This window comes from Podarcis muralis, chromosome 9 (genome assembly GCF_964188315.1).
Source record: "Podarcis muralis chromosome 9, rPodMur119.hap1.1, whole genome shotgun sequence".
Taxonomy (NCBI): domain Eukaryota; kingdom Metazoa; phylum Chordata; class Lepidosauria; order Squamata; family Lacertidae; genus Podarcis; species Podarcis muralis.
In genome coordinates, this window is record NC_135663.1 from 3,930,902 (window position 1) to 3,954,965 (window position 24,064).

Below are 24,064 nucleotides of genomic sequence, written 5' to 3' on the forward strand. Positions count from 1 at the left end.
TCTGTGGCTCTCGCGTGACCATTCCTGGGAGCCAGCATCAGAGGCCGTCCTTTGAGGACCTTCCACAAGATATGTCTCAGAGAGGGTGGCAACAAAGGGGTGGCCTTTGCATGTTTTACTATGTTTTTAGACATGCTGGCAGCCACCCGGAGTGGCCGGGGCAACCCACTCAGATGGGCAGGGTACAAATAAAAAATGATGATGATTGTCTGTTTTGCAAGCAGAAGGTCCCAGGTTGAATCCCTGCCACTTCCAGGTAGTTGTTGTTGTTGTTGTTGTTGTTGTTGTTGTTGTTGTTGTTGTTATTAGTGGCTCCCACCCACAGTCGCCCTAGCAAGACTGCCATTATCACCTCTTCAGCACCAGGTTATGACACTGCCAGGCTTTTGATGGGGTGTGATGGGATCATTATCTATATCTATATCATCTATATCTATATCTATATCTATACCTATACCTATACCTATACCTATACCTATACCTATACCTATACCTATATCTATATCTATCTATATCTATATCTATATCTATATCTATATCTATATCTATATCTATATCTATATCTGCCTTATTCTAATAATCATTCCTGATTATTTCATCTCTTTATAGTGGTGGTGTGTTTCTTATTTTAAGGAACATGTTGCAAAAAACAAAAAACCCCAGATTTGTAGAGTTCATCTCGTCCAACCCGCTGCTATGCAGGAATCCCTGGCAGATGCCCCTCCAAGCTCTGTTGGTTTCATTGTTGTATACCTGAATCTAACATTGTGAGTCAAGGAAGGAAGGAAGGAAGGAGAGGAAGGGAAAGGGGGGGGGAGAAAAGGAAGGAAGGAATGAAGGGAGAGAGAGGAGAGAAAGATAGAAGGAAGGAAGGAGAAAGAGGAAGGGAGAAAAAGAGAGGGAAGGAAGGAAGGAAGGAAGGAAGGAAGGAAGGAAGGAAGGAGAGGGAGGGAGGGAAAGAAAGAGGGGGGAGAAAAGGAAGGAAGGAGAGGAAGGAAGGAGAGGAAGGGAGAGAAAGAGAGAGGGGAGAGAAAGATAGATAGGAAGGAATGAAGGGGGAGAGAGGAGAGAAAGATAGAAGGAAGGAAGGAGAGGGAGGAAGGAAGGAAGGGAGAAAAGGGGAGAGAGGAGAGAGAGAGAGAAAGATAGATAGAGGAAGGAAGGAAGGAAGGAAGGAAGGAAGGAAGGAAGGAAGGAAGGAAGGAAGGACATCTTAAGATACTTGGTAAACTGAGCAACTATCTAACTTCCTGCCCTGCCTTCCAGGGTACACACGCAACACGAGCAGTGTCTCGCCGCGAGGCTATGTCCCCAGCTCCACCCCGCAGCAGAGCAACTACAACACCATCACGTCCAGCATGAACGGCTATGCGGGGACTGCCATGACCAGTCTGGGGGTCCCGGGGTCCCCCAGCTTCCTCAACGGCTCCACGGCCAACTCCCCCTACGCCAGTAAGTGTCTGTCGCCTTTGTGGAAGGGCGGGTCGAGGGTGCTTGGGCAAAGCTTCCCTTTCCAGAGAATCGCAGCTCCGTTTTAAGAAGGCTAAGAGACTAGTCCTCATGGTAGGGGAAGCTGCACTTGGGAACGCGTAGGCCTGGGAACTCCTGGGTAAGGTCCGAGGATAGACAAATCCCTGTCTCTGATTTCTCAGTTTCTCACTTTTCCAATCCTGAATCTAGTTCTCCACATTTTTGCAGCAATTTGTGAAAATTCATCAGACTTTCAGTGTCAATTTGATATCACTGTTTAGACAAGTCTACCCAGAAATCTAGAAGGGTGGTTTGTTTTTAGTTTATTGCTGACTTTAATTTCTGGAACATTTTAATGGTTCTTTCTTAATAATACTTTTATTGCTTATTCTTTTTTTGTAAAGTGCTCTGAGGGTTATTTTCTTTACAATCAAGCAGTATATAAATTCATGAAGTAAATAAAAAAATTAAAATTCACCAAATGTGCACATTTTTGCATGCAATATACACATTTTTGCATGCCATTTCCTCCAATATAATGCTTTTTGGCACGTTGTTTTTGCTAATATATGCTTTCCTTGGTCACACTGCCCTGTGATACACACGTTTTCCCACACATTGCTTCATTGGAGAACTGAGTTGCAAAATTCGGAGGAGTGCCGAATTTTGAACGGTAGCTACATTTCAGTTCCTGTGCAATGGTTCGTAGAATCATAGAACTGTAGAATTGGAAGGGACTAAGAGGGTCATTTAGGCAAACCCCTGCAAACTTAATAAATAATAATGATAATGTGCTGGGGGGGGGATTTATGGTTTGTTTTGTGTTCGTATTTTTAATATGTACAGTCGTACTTTGGTTGTCGAATGCCTTGGCACTCGTACTTTTCGGCTCCTGAACGATCAAAACCCGGAAGTGAGTGTTCCAGTTTCTGAACGTTTTTTTGGAAGCCGAATGTCCAATGCGGCTTCTGCTATTGTTTCTGGTGCGCCTGCACAATCAGAAGCCAATCGGAAGCCATGTCTTGGTTTCCTAATGTTTCAAAAGCGAGTGTTCCAGTTTCTGAACGTCTTTTTGGAAGCCGAACGTCCGATGCGGCTTCCACTATTGTTTCTGGTGCGCCTGCACAATCGGAAGCCAATCGGAAGTCGCGTCTTGGTTTCCAAATGTTTCGGGAGTCAAATGGACTTCCGGAACGCATTCTGGTCGAAAACCAAGGGACGACTGTATTTTAGTGCCGTGGGTTCACCATATAAAAAACACAAAATACAGTCCGGTGGGGGTCCACCTCCCCTCGCCCCAGCTCATTCTCGCTGCCAGCTAACCCCTGTCCTTCTTTCCACGCCAGTCATGCCCTCCAGCCCACCTCTGGGGGCCTCGTCCATCGCCAGCTCCTCGACCCCCGGAGGCGTCTTCTCCTTCTCTCCCGTCAACATGATCTCCGCCGTCAAGCAGAAAAGCGCCTTTGCCCCCGTGGTGCGGCCGCAAGCCTCTCCGCCCCCTGCCTGCACCACTGCCAACGGGAACACTCTGCAGGGTGAGTTGACCAGTCCTCGCCGTCCGTCTCCCTCGGTGGCAGCTGGGGCACGAAGGGGCGCAAGTCATGGGGACAGCCGGGGCCGTGGGAAAGGAGCGGGTGGGATGTGGCAGGAAGGGCGAGGCGGCCACGCTTTGCCGTGTGGCAGAGGCGGCGGCAACAATGCACCCTGCTCGCTCGTCTCCTCAGCGCAAGGATTTGCACTTCTGCAACAGACTTCCCTCCCCTCTGAATCTGTTCTGGGTTTTTCCCCCAACCCTCTGGAGGCGATTTGGGAAGCGGGTAGGAGGCACGAGCGAAGGGAGAACGTAAGAAGGATCTGCTGGATCAGACCAGGGCCCACCTAGTCCACCTTCCTGTTCTCACAGTGGACAACCAGATGTGTGTGGAAGTGCACAAGTAGGATCTGTGGCTCCCAGCAACAGGGATTTAGCAGCGTCGCTGCCTCTGAGCATGGAAGGACATCAGAGCCATCCTGGTTAGAAGCCATTGGTAGCCAGTGTGGTGTAGTGGTTAAGAGCGGTAGTCTCGTAATCTGAGGAACCGGGTTCGCGTCTCCGCTCCTCCACATGCAGCTGCTGGGTGACCTTGGGCCAGTCACGCTTCTCTGAAGTCTCTCAGCCCCACTCACCTCACAGAGTGTTTAATGTGGGGGAGGAAGGGAAAGGAGAATGTTAGCCGCTTTGAGACTCCTTCGGGTAGTGATAAAGAGGGATATCAAATCCAAACTCTTCTTCTTCATCTCTTTCATGAATTTGTCCAATCCTCTTTTAAAGCCATCCAAGTTGGTGGCTGACACCTGTGGGCGGGAGTTCCACAAGCTAACTTTCTCTTATCCGTCCCTGAATCTTCTTCCAACCTTCAGCCTCACTGGTTGTCCACAAGTTCTAATGTCAACAAGAAAGGGAGAAACACTTTTCTCAATCCACTTTCCCTGTGCCCTGTAAGATTTTATCAACTCCTATCACGTCTAGGGTGTCCCCACAATGCCCTGGAGTTGAGTGCAGGAGGCATGTTGGGGGGGGAAGTGAGGTTAGTTCTATTGCACCGCCGTAAATCCTTGCACTGAGAGGACGACTTAGCTGGATACTGCCCAATAATGATGACGTTGATTGCATTCATATTTCCTCCATATTTCCTCCTCTCCCCATTTTATCCTCACGCCAACCCTGCGAGGTGGATTAGGCACTGTGGGTGGCCCAGGGTCACCCGGCGGGCTTCGTAGCAGAGTGAAGATTTGAACCCTGACCTCCTAGGTCTGGGTCCGGGTTCAATGCTCTAACCACTACACTACGCAGCCTGGGTGTGGTGCATCACCTCCTTTGGGCGGGTCAGTGCCACAGCTGCCCTCTTGACCAACACCTTCCCTGGGGACTTGGGAGAGATGCTAGGAAGGGGTTCCCCTAGCTGCCTTCCTGACCCCGTACAGGAGGAATCCTCACCCGGAATAGAAATTGGGTGGGTGGGTGTTCCTGGGATCAGGCCCCTTTTACCCAGCAGCAGTTGCTTATGAGGTCAGCCTTGGCTGCAAACTTTCCTCTTCCTTAACCGCCTTTCCTTCTTTGCTTTCTTTCGTCCCACCCCCGTCGTTTCCCTTTTCTGGCTTCCTCTTGCTTCCGCCTCTCTGTCCTTTGCCCGCCCTGCGCCACTGCTTGCCGGGTCCTGCCAACCAGACCAAACCTTTGAGGATTCGGCAGACAAGTTCCACACTCCGTCTCGGTCGCTGCAAGGACTGGCTTACTCCTAATCACACAGTATGTCTCTTCTCTCGTTCTCGCGCCTTGCTCTGTCGGCCTTCCCCCTCTTTTCTGCTTCTCTTGCCGTGAACGAGTACGGCTCCTTAACAGCGACCTTGCGAGGTGGGCCTATCCTTTTTGCTCGCCAAAGGGAAGTACCCACTTACTGGGGGTCTCTTACCGCCACACGCTTTCTGCTACATTCTCCCCAAAGAACCAGCCCATAAAATGTTAATTTCATGTTGAAAGAGCCAAGTCCACTTAACCCTTACCACCTATGGTTACCAAACCATCAGCCCTAGCGAGACCCCCGACATGGCTTTTTAGGAGGTCTGCCGTCAAGTCAGATTGCTGAGACTGTGGCAAGAATTCTCCTCCGTAAGCAACTGCATTGGCCTGAGGTGCAATTTCCAGCAGGGCCTTTGAGGTGGTGGCTCCTATGATTTGACGCGGGGCACATGAGCTGTGGCACATGCTCAGTAGAGTTCAGTAGAGAGGGATCTCCCACTTGCCTGGCTCGACAGGTGCAAAGGAAGATCGCCTTCTCTCTTCTGACTGCCACCGTTCAAACCTGGGAGATCTGAAATTGGTAAGATTCTCCTCCTTGCTTGGCAGAACGATGCAGACGGCTGGCTTTGCCACTTGGTCAGATGCATGCCGTGGTAAATTGCCCCTTGCTACAAGGTCTACAAGGGCTTCAGACCGTGTCTCAGATGCTGCCCAAACCCCAAATGGTCTACAACACCAGGTCTTCACCAACCTAGTGCCCTCTGGATACTGTTGGACTACAACTCCCATCAGGAGAGCACCAGGTTGGCACAAGCAATTCCAGACATGTAAAAAGGCTCTGTGTGCATAGAGGTCACATCAGGGGTGAGGAACCTGCTGCCATCACCGACACGGCAGGACTACAGCCCTCCTCATGCTTGACCACTGGCCATATTGACTGGGAATGATGGGAACTGTATTATTATATCCCACTGGGGCTACATTCCTGGGATCGTGCCGGAAGCCAAAACCTCTCATAGTCAAAACACACTGGGCGCAAGGGCAGTTGGGAATGCCGAAATCTTTTTTCCTCGATGCCCGCCCTCTTCTGTATTTTGATTTTGCCAAGCGTGCATGCACAAATAATTTTTGGTTTTCCCCTTCCCTGTTTTATGCCCACAACAACCCTGTGGGGTAGGCTAGCATGAGAGGCAGTGTTTGCCCCCCTAAAGTCACACCCAGTGAGCTTCATAGCTGAGCTCACTGGTCTCCCAGTTCAACGCTCTGACCACTACACCGCACTGCCTGGAAGGGCTGCAGGTTCCTCGCCCTTTGTCTACAGCGTGGCTCAGCTGATGACGTGGCCGCAGAACGTGACGCTTCTCTCCTTTGCTTTCCAGCGTTGTCGGGTCTCATCGTTCCGCCCATGTGATCGGGAAACGGAGGATGGGCTGGGCTGGAAGGAGGGACCAACAGACTGGCGCTAACCCAGACCCTTGGACTTGGAAGGGTGTGGGCCCTTCTCAATGCATTCCTGGAGCACACGCCTCCCCACCCCCAGCTCCTTCCAACCCGGCTGCAGGATTTCAAGAAGGCTCCCCCTTCTGGTGGGAGGCTGCAGTGCAGTGGGGCAAGCACTGGGAAGTGATGCTCACTCATCTGCTACCAGGAGATGCCCAGCCACAAACTGGGGGCGAAGATACAATTTTTAGGGAGAGGCGTTTGAGGGGGTTTCAGCACTGCCATCCTTTCTTTACCCCGCCCTCTTGCACCATTCCTCACAGCTTTGGTTAAAGAATCGGAAGCAAAGCCCGCCCACACCATCCCCTCACCTGGGTCCCACCCCCCTAAGGTAGATTTGCTCCCAGCAAAGAGCAGAGTGTTCTCCAGTCTTAGCCGGAGAGGGTCTCCCTTTGGAAGCCAGACCCTGAGCGTCAGCCCTGCGCACCAGGACTCCTGGGTCCTCCTTCTCACTATTCTTAAATTGTTGCTCCCGTGGCCTTCAGTGTGGACCCCAGGAAATGATTTGGCAAGGAGGGAGTGGTCTTCCCTATGCTTCGGGGGGCTTCTATCTCTGCTCCAAAGCAAGCTGGTTCACGTTACACTCCTGGCCAAACCGGAGATTGCTTTCCGGCGAGGGGGAAGAGAGCCTGCGTTCCAAACAGCGACGCTGCCTTTCCCTTTTCTAAACCCCCACCTTGCAACGCGCAGGCCCTATCAGTCCTCCAGCACAGAAAAACCTGGGTGTGCTGGAGGACCTCGCTGTGGGCAAAGCCTTTGGGGCTCACCGCTCCATCGCATCGCCCGAAAGGTCCATCCCTTGTCAACCGCAACTGCTAGCCAGCCTCCTCTTCACACGTGTCTTAATCTGAAGGTTTTGGGGCTAAGCAGCCCCTTCTAACAGGACACGTGTGAAGAACCCTGGCAACTTTCCCCCTTCCGCCCAGATCTTGGCCATGTGTTGCTCATCTTCTTCCTAGGCGTTCCAGATGTTGAAATGCCCACCCACGAATCCCCCAGAGAGAGATTCTCCTGCGCTCCCTTCCTCCTCGCCCCATCGAGGCAGGAAGGGCCGCCGTCTCCCGATTCCTGAAACCAGAAAGGGCTCGACAAGCCAAATCCTTCTAAATTGATGTGCTCTTGGGCCGGGTGAATGGCAGGAGCCTTCGTGGGGACAACTGGCTTCTCTGCCGAGAAGCAGCAAATGTCCCGTACCGGCCGGCTTTCCGGTGCAGGAGGGTGGGCTCAGAACTCTAAGGTTTTGCAAGCTCGTTGATCGGGAGGATCACACAGCAGGACCCCACTCCGGTCCCACCTCCCCTGGGATCCAGTAGCTGACAGGAAGCTACCTTGTACCAAGAGAGAGCACAGATACACCTGGCTCAGATGGGACCTTCTACATGGAAGGCAGGTGTCCTGGCCCTCAGCATCATTGATACTTAGTGGCAGGGATTTCACAGGACTTCAGGCAAGGATCCCTCCCTTGCAGATGCCACAGGTGGGAGATGGGACCTTCTACATGCAAGGCAGGTGTCCTGGCCCTGAGCCAAGGCCCAACCAGTGAGCCGCAGTAGCTCTGGAGTGGTGGCGCAGTGTGTGGCTTGTGGGAAATATTTTTCCACCTGGTGTAATACTTAAGAGACAGCCCTGTAGGAGCAGAAAGTGAGGAGGGAGTAGGCAGTGTAGACTATTCTTGGAGTAAGAGCACAGGCGTCATCTCTCCAAGCCCCGGACTCACAGTTCACGTGAATGTCTCCCCATAGGGGACCCACCCCCAACCCGTCATAGAATTGTAGAGTTGGAAGGGACCCGGGGGTCATCTAGTCCAGCCCCCTGCAATACCCCAGAATACCCCTCCCCGGTAACCCAGAGCCTGCTTTCTTCCCCCAGGAGCAGAGAAGGTGTTAGGATAGCCCTGGTGCCCACGGAAAGTGATCCTCAGCTGTAGTCACATCAACACTCGTATCTCACTTTAAGAGTCGTGGCTTCCCCCCAAAAAATATTTTTTTTGGGGGAAGCCATGATTCTCTACAGTGGAATAAGAGGGCTTTAAATTTATGGTGTGGCCGCAACCAAAATCTACGGTATAACTTCTGCCTGGTTGTCTTATCTGTGTTCCTCTATAAGGAACCATGGGAATTTTAGATTGTTGAGGGGAAAACATAGTAGATACTCTGTTTTGAGATTTCCCCAGCCTCTCCTCAGAAAACTGCCGGTCCCTGGGGAGAGGGAATGGCTATGAAACCGGTTTAAAGAGTAGACTAGACGCCTTTTGAAGGAATGTGCTCCTGTACGTGAAACTTGCCTGTGGATAGCACAGAAATTGAGAATTGGGTGTTGCCTCAGCAAACACTCCCCTGATCCCAGATTTGCTAAAATGCTGGGGGATTTGGGGGTGCTTGAGGGTGTGGGGACTCCTTTGCCGAACCCCCACAAACGCTTCCCCCCCCGATGGGCTGGTTTTCAGTTTCAGACCTGGACGGAAAGGAACGAGATATCAGGGATTGCGCCCAACTTTAGCGGGGATCCTTTTTTCCCAGGGGGAGACTCAGCAAGCGTCGGACAAAGAGCTAAGCACCTTCTCATCCCATGAACTGATTCTCCCCGCCCCGCTGCGCTGGCATTACAAGGCAAACACGGGTGCCCACCCAACTTGGTTCGGCACCCAAAGCCGCTCCCCTGGTAAACTGGGCACCCACCATGTTGTTTCCACACCAAGGCCCCTGGAAAACTCACACTGGCATTAGTTGTCAGTCCCTTTTCCCCTTGGCAGCCACAACGATTTCAGGACGTGCCTTTCCATGTTCGGAAAATGGCCTTCAGGAGGGCTTCGTTCCTATTTCCAGTTTCACGTTTTCCTCCTTGGTTTTCTTTTCAACCACCAGGTCAATTTCAAGCCCGTACAAAATGCCGGTACACTGTTTTTTGCATATATTTTTTTGATATCTATATAAAAAACCCTCTCCCTTTCTTTTTTTAAAGCAACAGAAATACAGTCCTGTGTTGTTGTTTTTACACACACTTCTTTTCTTTTTTGTAAAAAGAGAATTAGAGTTTTAAAAAACTGGGGCGCGATCCAGCAGAGCGGTCTCCGGCCCAAGCCCCGCTAAAAACGAGCCGCTGTGTGTGTTTCAACGGAGCTGTGGTCGGGGAGCTTCCTGCTGCCTCGCGCCCCTGGCTTTTCAGGCGAATCTTCTCTCGGCCTCCCGCAGTTATTTTTCTAGCATTATTTCCAAGTGGGAAGGAGGGGATCAAACTTTTGTAAATAAAGATTATGGGGAAAGAAGAGCCCCGGATGCTGGGCTTGCAAACCATCTCTTCACCGGGGGCTTGTTCTCTCTCTGTGTATTTATCTTTGTCGTACGGAGAATCCTTCTCCTGTTTCATGTTTCCTTTGTATTTTTTTATTATTGTTTTTAATTTTTAATTTTATTTTCTACATTGTCCGTTGTGTGTCCTGTGACGGCTGTTGTACAATAGCAATGTTGATAAATGCCCGGCTGCACTGTTTTTCAATGTAAGCACACGTCAATCAACTACGACTTTCATTTCTTAGGAAATGGGCCTTCTCGAGTTGAAAGATTTGCTACCGCTTCTGCCACCTCTCAAGTTGAAAGGTCAGGGCGGTCCTTATCCTCACCCCACTGCCACTTTCCTCCCCTAAATACTGTTTCAACTTGGATTTCTTTAGAGGTAAAGGTAAAGGGACCCCTGACCATTAGGTCCAGTCGTGGCCGACTCTGGGGTTGCGGCGCTCATCTCGCTTTACTGGCCGAGGGAGCCGGTGTACAGCTTCCGGGTCATGTGGCCAGCATGACTAAGCCGCTTCTGGCGAACCAGAGCAGCGCACAGAAACGTCGTTTTCCTCCTGCCAGAGCGGTACATATTTATCTACTTGCACTTTGACGTGCTTTCGAACTGCTAGGTTGGCAGGAGCAGGGACTGAGCAACGAGAGCTCACCCTGTGGCAGGGATTCAAACTGCCGACCTTCTGATCAGCAAGCCCTAGGCTCTGTGGTTTAACCCACAGGGCCACCCCCTCTGCCAACCTGGTGCCTTCCAGGTGTTTTGAACTACAACTCCCAGCAGCCCCACAAGTTTCACACGCTGTGTGTTGGAATACACACATCCTGTACAGGAGGAGCCGAAGGGCAGCGTTGCCAACTTGAATCAAATATTGGGGAGGCCTAGGTAGGCCCCACTCTGCATAACTGATGATATGATGCAACACACACACACACCCTATTTGAATGGAAATGCCCATCAACTTTTGGGGGGCCCTAAAATATTTTATTGGAGGACTTAAGACCCTTCAGCCCCTAGGAGTTGGCTCCGATGCCAGGGTGCCTTGAAAATGTTTGCCCTCCCCTGTCAGATGAATTCACCACTTTGCATGTAAAGGAGATGTGCTATGTCTGAGCTATATCCCATCCCCAAAGGAACACTTCCATATAACTCTAAATATTCCAAGTTGGCTAGAAAATGAGGGTGTGCATTGGCTTGGGATGAAACCTGAGCCGGAACAGGAGCTTCAGAGAGATTATGGGATTTTATTTCTGAGTGGAGTCAAACCGGAGAGTCCCCAAAGTGCCTCGGCATCTCTGACACACACAAAACCCACGCCACCGGCAAGCGTCTGCTAAAACTGAGCTAATGTCTCTTCAGCTCGCCATATAAGCAAATCTCCCCATATAAGGGGAGGGAGAGTTGCACTGTGAGTTGACAGGTCTAGTTTTTAATCAAAGGGAATTGTTTTATCTGGAGATTCCAATTCTTGGTGCTTTTGGCGGTGGGGAGCAATGGGTGACCTTATAGTTCTCTCAGCCCACCCTCTGAAGAGGAATAAACTTTAAGGGTGCCTAGCACAAGAAATGGAACTGATGCATCTGTTATTTGGCAGGTTCCTTGCCTAGGGGCACCTCTCTTACGTCTGCTGTTGTCCAACCCACAAAAATGCTGGGGGACAATGATTGATTACTCTGTATCCTCCCCTAAAACTGTAAAGGCTGCCCTGGTGCAAAAAGACCGCTGCATTTATTCTGAAATTTGGCAGGAGTCAACTAACTCTCAGCGGCATCTACCATGCCTGCAAATCCCATCTACTACTGTCCAATCTATGTAAAATTGTAAAGGTGCCCAGCACAAAAACTGCTACATGGCTTGGCAACTTGGGCAGACTTAATCCATTACGGAGTGGTCCCTTTGCTTGTAAATTTCATCCACTTCTTACAGAACAACAAAAAAAGAAAGACAGGTTCTGATTTCCCAACAGCCAATTGTGGCGAATGAGGATTTGCCCCACTTTCCCCCAAAGTGAACTCAGACCCTGAGCTCAATCCAGTGGTTTGGACTGAAGTGGGCTGTTTTCTGTAGTGCCGAATCGGGGCCCAAACCGAATCTTCCACTCTCTAAAGTGCAGGGCTGTGTTTCTCAGTGCCAGAAGCAATAACTATCCTGTTCAGACCTTGGGAATATGCAAACATACCCCCTTCTCCCAATCCTCAATCTAATCTGGTTTAAGTCCTCCTTCCCCGTCGTGATTTGTAGGCTAGGACAACGAAGGTCTTTGGCTAAGCCGGACGTCAAAGACTCGTGGAATTGTAGAATGGGAAAAGTTCCCCACCGGTCATTAGTCAAACTGCCTGCAGTGCAGGAATCGCAACAAAAGGAGCCCTGACCAATGGCTATCCAAACTTGTTTAAAATCCTCCAGTGAATTAAAAACCTCTCCGATGAAGGAGAATTCGCTACCTTCCCAAAGCAGAATCATAGAATCATAGAGTTAAGAATAGACCACAAGGGCCATCGAGTCCAACCCCCTGCCAAGCAGGAAACACCATCAGAGCACTCCTGACATATGGTTATCAAGCCTCTGCTTAAAGACCTCCAAAGAAGGAGACTCCACCACACTCCTTGGCAGCAAATTCCACTGTCGAACAGCTCTTACTGTCAGGAAGTTCTTCCTAATGTTTAGGTGGAATCTTCTTTCTTGTAGTTTGGATCCATTGCTCCGTGTCCGCTTCTCTGGAGCAGCAGAAAACAACCTTTCTCCCTCCTCTATATGACATCCTTTTATATATTTGAACATGGCTATCATATCACCCCTTAACCTCCTCTTCTCCAGGCTAAACATGCCCAGCTCCCTTAGCCGTTCCTCATAAGGCATCGTTTCCAGGCCTTTGACCATTTTGGTTGCCCTCCTCTGGACACGTTCCAGTTTGTCAGTGTCCTTCTTGAACTGTGGTGCCCAGAACTGGACACAGTACTCCAGGTGAGGTCTGACCAGAGCAGAATACAGTGGCACTATTACTTCCCTTGATCTAGATTCTATACTCCTATTGATGCAGCCCAGAATTGCATTGGCTTTTTTAGCTGCTGCGTCACACTGTTGGCTCATGTCAAGTTTGTGGTCAACTAAGACTCCTAGATCCTTTTCACATGTACTGCTCTCAAGCCAGGTGTCCCCCATCTTGTATTTGTGACTCTCATTTTTTTTCAGATGCAGACCTGAGCTCAGTTCTTCACCCACCAAACTGCACTGTCCCTCAAAATGAATTGCTGACTCTAGGATTGACAAATGACAAGGAAGGTGGGAATAGTATATATGTTCAACAGCAATTTCAACACACACACACACACACACACACAGCCAGCAGGTAAAGTTTCCACAATGAGGAGAGAAACATGATTACCTGAGAAAGTCTGCACATCAAGCCTCTATTTAAAGGCACAGGAGCACGGGCTGCTTAAAAAGTTGGCAACCCAGCTGGGTCATTCCCCTCCCCAGCAATTCTACAGAATGGTTGTGGATGCTTGGCAGCTGATTCATGTTCCCAGCACACCCACACGAGTCAGAGGGTGGTGGCTGGAAGTAATTTACTACGTGTGTATGTGTGGACAAAGGCATGTCCCGCTTGAGCTGAGGTCGAGGCCTGGGCTCAGCCAATTGGAAGGTTCCGGAAGGCCAGCGGAGAAGCCGCGAGATGGAGTGGGTGTGGGAGAGGTCCAGAGAGCGAGAGAGGAGATCCAGCCGCGAAACGGGCCTGGCGAAGGAGCCTGCCAGCTGGGTGGGGTCCAGGGAGCACAGTGGGGGTAGCCAATGGTCGAGGAAGCCATTGCCAGCATTGCACAAAATTGGAGGGTGACCTGTGTGATGCTGGCATAAAGGAAAGGTTCAAGATGTCTTATGCCAGACTTTACCAGCCTGGTGCCTGGACTGCAGCTCCCATTAACCTGGAGCTGATGGGAATTGTAGTTCAAAACACCTTGCAAGGGGCAGCAGGTTGGAAAGGCTATTTCTTGTGGATGGGAAGCAAGTCAGAAGAGCCTCCTGGATCGGGCCAGACCCTCCAAGTGTCCCTATTTTCCAGTCCCAGTTTTACAGGTACCGTCCTGGTTTCTGATTTGATTCCAGAATGTCCCACCTTTCCCTAGGATGTCCTTATTTTAAACTGGAGAAATGTGACTGGAGTCATGTGACCCCCCAAGCCATCTGAAGGCAGCCCTGTATAGGGAAGTTTTTTTAATGTTTACTGTTTTATTATGTTTTGATATATCTTGGACGGCGCCCAGAGTGGCTGGGGCAACCCAGTCACATGGGCTGGGTATAAATAGTAAAATAATATTACAGTGGTACCTCGGGTTAAGAACTTAATTCATTCTGGAGGTCCGTCCTTAACCTGAAACTGTTCTTAACCTGAAGCACCACTTTAGCTAATGGGGCCTCCTGCTGCTGCAGCGCCGCCGGAGCACAATTTCTGTTCTCATCCTGAAGCAAAGTTCTTAACCCAAGGTAATATTTCCAGGTTAGCGGAGTCTGTAACCTGAAGTGTATGTAACCCGAGGTACCACTGAATTAAGGAACAGGTAAAGGTAAAGGGACCCCTGACCATTAGGTCCAGTTGTGACCGACTCTGGGGTTGCGGCGGTCATCTCGCTTTATTGGCTGAGGGAGCCGGCGTACAGCTTCCGGGTCATGTGGCCAGCATGACTAAGCCGCTTCTGGTGAACCAGAGCAGCGCACGGAAATGCCGTTTACCTTCCCGCCGGAGTGGTACCTATTTATCTACTTGCACTTTGACGCGCTTTCGAACTGCTAGGTTGGCAGGAGCAGGGACCGAGCAATGGGAGCTCACCCCGTCGCGGGGATTTGAACCGCCAACCTGCCGATCAGCAAGCCCTAGGCTCTGTGGTTTAACCCACAGCGCCACCTGCGTCCCATTAAGGAATAGTTCATCCCTATTTTCATCACAGAAATGTTGGAGGGTATGCAATGGCTGCTCTTGTCCAGCATGCTGTTCTCACAGTGGCCAAGCAGATCCCCCAAACAGAAACCGGCAAGCAGGATTTGAACACAGGAGCAACACCACAGCTTCCAGCAAGCGTTATTCAGAAGCCTTGCTGCCTCCAACTGTGGAAGCAGGGCAGAGCCATCCCGGCTAATAGCCATCGCTCGTTCTCTCCTCCTCCAGGAATTTCTCCAATCCTCTTTTCCAGCCATCCAGAGTCAGGGGGCAGGCCAGGAAGAGGAGGCTGCCTCTTCCTGCCACTTTAGCTGTGTTTTCACAGCTGGTGTGTCCCTGGCTCTGCTTCAGCAGTAAAAGTGCCTTGGCAGAGCGGTTTCCAGTCGACAGATGGAGACGTCATTCTTGGCCACAACAACGGAGCCAGAAAACACCTCGTGTGGTTAGGACAGGGGAGGTAGCACAGGGCCAGTGCGGCTTGGAAATGTCTTTTTTCGCAGCAAGCAAGATTGGATCCCATGTTTGTAAGTGAGTGCAGGCACTCAGGGGATGTTCTTGCTCATGGATAGAATCATAGAATTGCAGAGCAGCAAGGTACCCGCAGTAGACATCTAGCTCAACCCCGACAATGAAGGAATCGCAGCTAAAAATCCCTGACAGGTGGCCACCCAACCTCTGCTTAAAAACCTCCAAGGAAGGAGAGTCCACCATCTTGCAAGATACTCCATTTCAAACAGCTCTTACTGTCAGAAAGTTCTTCCTAATGTCTAGTTGGATTCTGCTGTATTGTCGTCAAATCCAGTGGTTCGGGTCCGGCTCTCTTGTGCAGCAGAAAACAAGCTTGCTCCATCTTCCAGTGTGGTGTAGTGGTTAAGAGCAGTGGACTCGTAATCTGGTGAACTGGGTTCGATTCCCCGCTCCTCTACATGCAGCTGCTGGGTGACCTTGGGCCAGACACACTTCTTTGAAGTCTCTCAGCCCCACTCACCTCACAGAGTGTTTGTTGTGGGGGAGGAAGGGAAAGGAGAATGTTAGCCGCTTTGAGACTCCTTCGGGTAGTGATAAAGCGGGATATCAAATCCAAACTCTTCTTCTTCTTTCCTGGGACAGCCCTTGAGAAATCTAAAGATGGCTCTCATAGCTCCTCCCAGTCTCGTCTTTTCCAGGCTAAACATCCCCAACTCCCTCAATTGATCCTCTTAAGGCTTGGTTTCCAAACCCTTGATCATCTTGGTTGCCCTCCTTTGCACACATTCCAGCTTGTCAATATTCTCCTTAAATTGTGGTGACCAGAACTGGACACAGGGCTCCAGGTGTGGTCTGACCAAGGCAGAATAGCATGGGACTATTATTTCCCTTGATCTGGACTCTAGACTTCTGTTCATGAAGCTTATAATTGCATTAGCTTTCTTTGCTACTGTATCACGCTGACTCATCAGTGAGTTGACAGGCAGTGACTTGGGGACATGAGAGCATGCTTGACATCTGTCATGCAATGTCGCCAACTATGAAGGGAAGCATTCCAAAGAAGCCTTGTTGTCACTGATCGCAGCAAAGCACTTGGTAAGACAGTTCATCTCTCCCACAAACTCTGAATCTGGGCCTTGCGCTCAAATTCACCCTCGCAAGACCTCAGCTCTTTTGCACATTGAAGCCAACTTTCGTAGAATCATAGAGCTGTAGAGCTGGAAGGGACCACGAGGGTCATCTAGTCCAACCCTGTGCAATGCAGGAATCTTTTGCCCAACGTGGGGCTTGAACCCACAACCCTGTGATTAAGAGTCTCGTGCTCTACAGACTGTGCAAGCTGAGTGGCAAGAGACCTCAGAGCTAAGGTTTTGCAAGGAGGCAGGTCTCCCCCTCAAAAAAAAAATGGAGGGGAAATGGAATGTACCATGTGGGAATTTAATATATACAAACGGCATGCAAAAAGTCAAGAATGATGGCTGCATGCCTGCTTTCTCCTACGTTGACAAATAGGACACAGTAATTGGTCATGGCTTGAGAAGATGCTTTTGCCAATACTTTGGCTGCAGTGGGAGGGAGACAACCTGAATCGACTCCTCCCACATCTCAGCCTCCATGATGATTGCAATATTCTCAGCCGAGCCAGTCCTCCGTAGAAGTGGCTTTCCTGTAGAAACTTTACAACGCTGGTCAATCCCCAACCCCCATAAACGCAGACTTAAATTAAGCAGCGATGAGAACTGAGAGACGGACTTGGCTACTTAAACCAGCCTGGTGCTATCCAGATGTTTAGGACTACAACTCTGGTTGAGTTGTAGGCCGAAACATCTGGAGGGGACAACCAGGATCTGGAAGGCTGCTTGAAACAGATTCTGAGACCAAGCAGGGGTGTCAAAAAACAGGGTCTCACGCTCTGTTTTCCATGGCTCTTTTTAATCCCTTATCCCTTATGTCATACAGCAGGGATGGAGAAACTTCTGCTGCAAAGGGCTGCTGAACCATTCAGGGCCTGCAGCTGATGGTGGGTGGGGCCAGAGCCTACAGTGGGTGGGGCCAGAACTTATAGTGGGTGGGGCCAGGTCCAAAAGGAGGTATCTATCTCTGTCTCTCTCTCTCCTACACACAAACAAAAGTGCAAGAGGATGTACCATATTTTTCGCTCTATAGGACACACCCAACCATAGGACTCACCTTGTTTTAGAGGGGGAGAACAAGAAAAAGAAAAATCTCCCCCTCTCTGCTCAGCGCCCCTTCAGTGAAGCGGAAGGAGAAATGGAGCCCTTCCATTTCTCCTCCCGCTTCGCTGAAGGGGCGCCGCGCAGCTCTCCCTCTCTGCTGAAGCCGGGAGAGTCTTGCTCTCCCGGCTTCAGCAAAAGGAACCCGAAGCCTCCGGAGCGCAGTGGGAACTGCTCAGGTCATCAATCCATTAAATAAATGGATCTTTTCAATGCAGCAGTATCAGTCTTTTGGCCAGTTTAATGGCGATGATGATGATGTTTATATGCTGCCCATCTGACTGGGTTGCCAGGGCCACTCTGAGCAGTTTCCAACACATTAAAAGACAGCAAGACATCAGACATTAAAAACTTCTCTGCCTTCAGATGTCTTCTAAAAGTCAGAGAGTTGTTTCTTTCCTTGGCATCTGATGGGAGGGCATTCCGCAGGGCGGGCGCCACCACCGAGAAGGCCCTCTGCCTGGTTCCCTGTAACCTCACGTCTCACAGCAAGGGAATCGCCAGAAGGCCCTTGGAGCTGGACCTCAGTGTCCGGGCTGGACGATGGGGGTGGAGACGCTCCTTCAGAGCCCATTTATGTTGCCCATTTGGTGCTTGACCTCTGCTTGCAGGTTTCCCATGGGCCAGCCACTGAGAGAACAGGATGCTGGGAGAACTAGATGGACCTTGGCTTAAGAAGAGACCTGCTGGATCAGGACCAATGGATTTTTATTTTCAGTTCCTTTCATAATGATCCCCACATATGGCTGCCACATGTGTATGAAAATGCCTGTTTGTTTCCAGAAAGGGCTGGCCTCTGCTGATTGCTTGACGTGTTATATAATTCTGATATCACAGGTCACTTCGATATGAGAATCACCTAGGCTTTCACCTATGTCCTTTGCCACCTAGAACAATGTAAATATGCAGCCCACGACCGTGCTCCTCTCTCTCATATGGCACTATTGAACTCTGAGCTGCGTTAAACTTCATTGAACAGCCCTCAGGGGCATTGAAGGGCATTGCCTGTAAATTTCTACTGGCTCTGATTCGACACCCACGGATAGGTCTGTGGTCCAACTGTGATCAGGGTGAGGTCAGTGTGATGCTGGAGCAGTCATTTTGGCACAGTCCGGGGTCAAGCGGAAATTCGGGAGATGGTGAGAAAACTGGTCAGATTGGGAAGGAGGCTGTTCTTATCTAGCTAGTGGCGGCAAGGTGCCGGCGGTGACACACAGGAGGGACGAGGGAAACTGAGCCAGGCGTGTGGCTTGAAAAAAGCCCGGAATGGAGCTAAGCAGCTTGTAAAAATAAATGAGCTGCAGGCACTCGGGTTGGGAGAGTGAGAAGCCCATAAATGAGGGGAAGGCTCAGAGCCAGCCAGGCCCGTAAAAACAAGTATGAGTGTGTGTATGTGTGTGAGAGTCCTTGGGGAAGGATCCATGAATGCAGGAAAAGCTGCAGGTCAACTCGAATCATGGAATTGTAGAGGGACACCCGGCGATCATCTAGCCCAACCCCAGCAATGCAGGGCTCACAACTAAAGCATCCCTGGCAGATGGCCGTTCACTTTCCGCTCGGAAACCTCTGGCGGAGGAGAGTCTGCCAGCTTTTGAGGTAGTTCCTGATTGAACCCGTGGCCAAGGGTGTCTCTTCGGGGTGTCAGATGTTCCTGTTGCGTGGCGAGTTCCCTCCCCCCCCCCAGTGGAAATAAAGACACATGACACAATTATTTAAGGTTAATGGGCTAAATAAGGCCACAACTTTGTTGGTTACAGGTGATGAGCGGTATTGGCTTAGGCATTGGTCCTAACCAACTATATCCGACTCCAGCCCGTCTGCTTGAAGTCTAGGAAGGGTTAACCACCAGTAGGGGGAGTCTGTGATGCACATCAACTAGGAACTCCCCTGGAGTCACCGATAGGGGGCGTGCCTTAGGCCCTCACCCCTCCTAGGCTTACGCCTCCCGGAATCCTTTACTGGACTACCCTTCAATCTGTGGGGCAGGTGATCTCCCCTCTTCCATCTACAGAACTATACCAATGCCTAACTGCTAATACCCAGAAAGTTGTGAGGATTTGCTACAAGGTAGGCGAAAACCAAGTGGCTGGTGCCAATTTGCCAAGTGGAAAAAATCCTACCAGGCCCCTCAACGGCGACCAACCGAGGTCCATAGCAAGGTCAAGGAATGAAAACCTTAAAGGGCGGGAGGGTGGGAAAAGCAGGAACAGCTGGTAGGAGGCAAAGAGGGAGATCCCCAGCTGTGCCTGCCTTAAATAGGGCAGACCACGCCCCCAGAGCCAGCTGATTGGCTGGCCAGGGAGTGACACGGCTGGGGGTTCCCCCAATCGTGTGGGGGCTGGGCTCCAGCCCCTGTGCGCATGGTGGGGGCGTGAAGCCCGCAACCCCACCTCCTCTGCAGGGCGGAAATAGGTTTGCTTCCATTATTTTCATTGAGACAGCCCATCGACTGGTGCAACTTGGAGTTGTCTGCTGTGGCTTGAGACTAATCTTTCGGGGTTGCCAGCAGCCCTCCGACCTGAAGTGGAGAGTCCAGGGGCCGGTTCTGGGGTGACCGAATGATCACATCCCCTCCGTCATGCAGTTAACCTGTGGAACTCCCTGCCTCAGGAGGCAGCAGTCGCCACCAACCTGGATGGCTTTAAAACAGGATTGGACTAGTTTGTGGAGGATGGAGAGGGCTAATGATGGCTAATGATGCAGAATGCCGCGGCGAGACTCCTTACGGGGTCCTTGCTGCAGGATCACATTCACACGGTGCTGTACCAGCTGCACTGGCTCCCGGTGGAGTACAGGATCAGGTTCAAGGTGCTGGTTTTAACCTTTAAAGCCCTATACAGCCTAGGACCCCCGTACCTACGGGACCGCCTCTCCTGGTATGTCCCACGGAGGACCTTACGGTCTTCAAACAAAAACATCTTGGAGGTCCCAAGTCGCAAGATGGTTAGGCTGGCCTCAAGAGAGCCAGGGCTTTTTCGGTCGTGGCCCCGATCTGGTGGAACGCTCTGTCCTAAGAGACTAGGGCCCTGCGGGACTTGACATCTTTCTGCAGGGCCTGCAAGACAGAGCTGTTCCACCAGGCCTTTGGCCAAGGCACAGTCTGACGCCCTCCTTTGGTAATCCTCACAGAACTCCAGCCCAGTGGTTGCCATGAATTTGATTTTGAATTGGTTTTAAAATGAATTGATTTTAGAATGCTGTGTTACTTTGATTGTTGTTAGTCGCTCTGAGCCCGGCTTTGGCTGGGGAAGGCGGGATATATGTATAAAAAAAAGTATTTTTATTATTACTAGCCAGGATGACTCTGTTCTGCCTCCACAGCCAGAGGCAGCGATGCCTCCAAATACCAGCTGCTGGAAACCGCAGGAAGGGAGAGTGGCCTTGCGTTCGAATCCTGCTCGTGGGTTTCCAACAGGCATCTGGTCTGCCGCTGTGAGGACAGGATGCTGCTCTTGAAGGCATGCGCACACACACACGCACATCTCTGTGAGATAATGTCCATGTGTGCGCATTTTAGGAACTGTGTCCGGGAGTGCCATTATATCTGACAACCAAAACCGAATGCTTTTTATAGGCCCATCTGTTTAGAGTTTCTCCTGTTTCACGTCACTTCGGAGGCCCATAAAGGCAGTTGCTAAAAGCATTTTAAAGGAGGGGAACCTGGCTGAGCTTTTTAGCAGCCCAGCCTACAAGGGCTGGGGGCCATAAAACCTTCCCCTTGCTCCCCCCTCCCAACTGCCTTGCTGAATTTTATTTTCCTGCTTGGATCTCACGCTCATATTTCATCAGCTCGCCGGCTTGAAAGGTTGCCGGTTTTAAAAACACACAAACACACACACATCACAGACCATTTTGGGCTTCTGGGTGTTGGGGAGAGAGAGGGAGGCGAGACCCCTTAAAACCCCTGAAAAAACTGTTTGTCTGCAGGGGCTGTTTTGCTCTGGTATTCCTGGCTGGTGTCCTTGTTTTTTGTCCAAGGGAGCCCTCAGATTTCTCCGTTAACAAAGTAAAGGCCTTCTAAGAGCTCGTATATTTGGCTCCAGAATTGTTAGGAGAAACAGGACTGATCAGCGGACCCCTTTTATTCGCTCATCTCAAATTGGCCGCAGAAGGTCAAAGACTCTGGGGCTTAATCTTCGTCAGTTTTATTAGCTCTTCAATCCCTTGGACTCAATGAGGCAGCCACTGTGCGCTGGGCTGAGAAACGGATCTGTGCCCATTTCGCACTATGCTCCCTTGCTGGAAAGCTCCACCAAGCAGATGTGTCAAGTCTTGGGTCTCACAATTACCAGCAAACGCATTTGCACCTCCATGGTAGGTGACCCTCTCTGGCTGAGTCGTGTGAGGCTTGCTTGGGTCAGCTGGCCACCTCGCTGAGCCAAACAACACCCTTGCAATATTGACCACCCACAGGATTGCATTGCATTGTATTACCACAATTCTTGTTCCCATGACTGGGAGCGGCTGCCGAGACCATATAACACAGGTCTTGAAAGACCTACACTGGCTCCCAGTACGTTTCCGAGCACAATTCAAAGTGTTGTTGCTGACCTTTAAAGCCCTAAACGACCTCGGTCCAGTATACCTGAAGGAGCGTCTCCACCCCCATTGTTCAGCCCGGATACTGAGGTCCAACGCCGAGGGCCTTCTGGTGGTTCCCTCCCTGCGAGAAGTGAAGTTATAGGGAACCAGGCAGAGGGCCTTCTTGGTAGTGGCACCCACCCTGTGGAACGCCCTCCCACCAGATGTCAAAGAGAAAAATAACTACCAAACTTTTAGAAGTCATCTGAAGGCGGCCCTGTTTAGGGAAGCTTTTAATGTTTAATAGGTTCTTGTATTTTAGTGTTTTGTTGGCAGCTGCCCAGAGTGGCTGGGGAAACCCATCCAGATGGGCGGGGTATAAATAATAAATTATTATTATTATTATTGTTGTTGTTGTTGTTGTTGTTGTTGTTGTAGTATGATAACAACAGAGCTCGCCGTGGTTATTTCGCCCATGGACTGAGCTGGGCTTTCCCCAGTCTTCACACTGCAGCAGAAAGACAGTTCAAATGCTAATTGAGTTGACTGAGTTCCCTGCTCTATCCCCTTTGCTTCCGGCAGTTACTTAAAAGGGGGATAGGTGGAGCTCACCGTGGTGTAAATGGGCCTCCTCCTGCTCATTTAAATGCTACAACAACCCTGTGAAGTAGGTTGGGTTGAAAGGCAGTGAGTGGCCCAAGGCCACACCCCATGAGCTTCATGGCTGAGAGGGGAATTTGGTCTCCCAGGTCCTAGTCTAACCACTGCATCACGCTGCCTCTTATCCTCTCTTAACTTTTGCCCTGTTCTTTCCAGACACAGGCCTGCACTTTTAAATTATTATTTTTTAGGGGAAAAAATATGAAAAAAAGGCAACACCACAAATCAAAGTTTGCTTTAAAACTGAGTTTTGGTTAATTTAAAAAACAAAACAAAACCAAAACCAATACCAAAAAAGCCCCTGCCATGCAATGTCTTAAATCCAGCATTTCCTCACCTTACATACCGTATTTTGCGCCCCATAGGACGCTCCGGCCCATAGGACGCACCTAGTTTTTTTGGGGGGAAATAAAGAATTTTTATTTATTTCCCCCCCCCCCCCCAGGTGCGGGGCTGGAAGAACCAGGTCGGGGAACAGCGGGAAGGTGCGCTCTGCCTCCCCGCTGTCCCCCGAGCTTGTGGGGCTGGCAATGGGGAGAAGTGCGCTGATCCCGGGACTGCAGGCAGCTCTGTGCGGCCATCGGGAGCGGGGCAGGACTTCGCGCCCGGCTCCCGGTGGCCGTGCAGAGTTGCGCTGAGCCCGGGACTGCAGGCCGCTCTGAGCAACCCTCAGAGCCAGTCTCCCGAGGGTTGCGCAGAGCTTCCTGAAGCCTGGAGAGCAAGAGGGGTCAGTGCGCACCGACCCCTCTCGCTCTCCAGGCTTCAGTGAAAGCCTTCATTCGCCCCATAGGATGCACACACATTTCCCCTTCATTTTTGGAGGGGGAAAAGTGCATCCTATAGGGTGAAAAATACGGTATATCGGGAGCTCAAAAAGATGTGCTGCATATATAAATACGCAGCAGTTTTAGTCCCGCGTGAAGCCTACCCAGCTTGGCCTGGTCTCCCTTCCTTCTCACGAGTGCGCACCGGATGAGGTGCTGAGGCAAAAACCAAAAGCAAACAGGTGGCAGCTCACCTGGCAGTGGGCCAAGGCCACCAGGCCAATGGCTTTACCGATCGCTGCCAACGCGGCCACTCCTCGCGGGCCCTCCATCGGCCATGGAAACCCGGCCCACCTCGCCCAGCCCCTTCCGCCACCTGCCAGGCCCCCCCACCCTGCCCTCTCAGCATTTCTCCGGCAAGCCCGTGGGGTGGGAGGCTTTTTTCAATGAAGCCTGGCTCCAGGCTGCTGAGACTGCTGCCGCCACTGCCACATTTCCTGGGGACATTTAATGAAATCCGGGGACATTCCGGGGACGGAATTTGTCCAGGGACAAATTTGCAAATCCGGGGACTGTCGCCGGGAAACGGGGATGTCTGGTAACCCTACTCTAAGTATAAATGCTAAGCAGTGACATGCGGTCAGTGAACTAGGGGAACTAGGTAAAGATAAAGGGACCCCTGACTGTTAGGTCCAGTTGTGGCCGATTGGGGTTGCAGCGCTCATCTCGCTTTACTGGCCAAGGGAGCCAACATATAGTTCTGGGCCATGTGGCCAGCATGACTAAGCTGCTTCTGGTGAACCAGAGCAGCGCACGGAAACGCCGTTTACCTTCCTGCCGGAGCGGTACATATTTATCTACTTGCACTTTGACGTGCTTTTGAACTGCTAGGTAGGCAGGAGCAGGGACTGAGCAACGGGAGCTCACTCCGTCGCGGGCATTCAAA

The 24,064-nt window shown here is 50.9% G+C and overlaps 1 protein-coding gene across 3 annotated transcripts in view; it reads left to right on the top strand.

Annotated features, from left to right (window-relative positions):
- LOC114604319 (transcription factor COE1-like) overlaps window positions 1-9,750 on the top strand; it is a 97,451-nt gene extending 87,701 nt beyond the window's left edge. For 2 of the 3 annotated variants that reach the window (XM_028744352.2, XM_028744350.2), the window contains 4 exons: window positions 1,267-1,452; window positions 2,817-3,005; window positions 4,679-4,759; window positions 6,130-9,750. In XM_028744352.2, coding sequence (XP_028600185.2) covers window positions 1,267-1,452; window positions 2,817-3,005; window positions 4,679-4,752 — 449 coding nt within the window. In that variant the 3' untranslated portion in view covers window positions 4,753-4,759; window positions 6,130-9,750. The remainder of the gene's footprint in view (window positions 1-1,266; window positions 1,453-2,816; window positions 3,006-4,678; window positions 4,760-6,129) is intronic. The other variant, XM_028744351.2, reaches the window with a different exon arrangement.
- The last annotated feature ends 14,314 nt before the right edge of the window (window positions 9,751-24,064 follow it).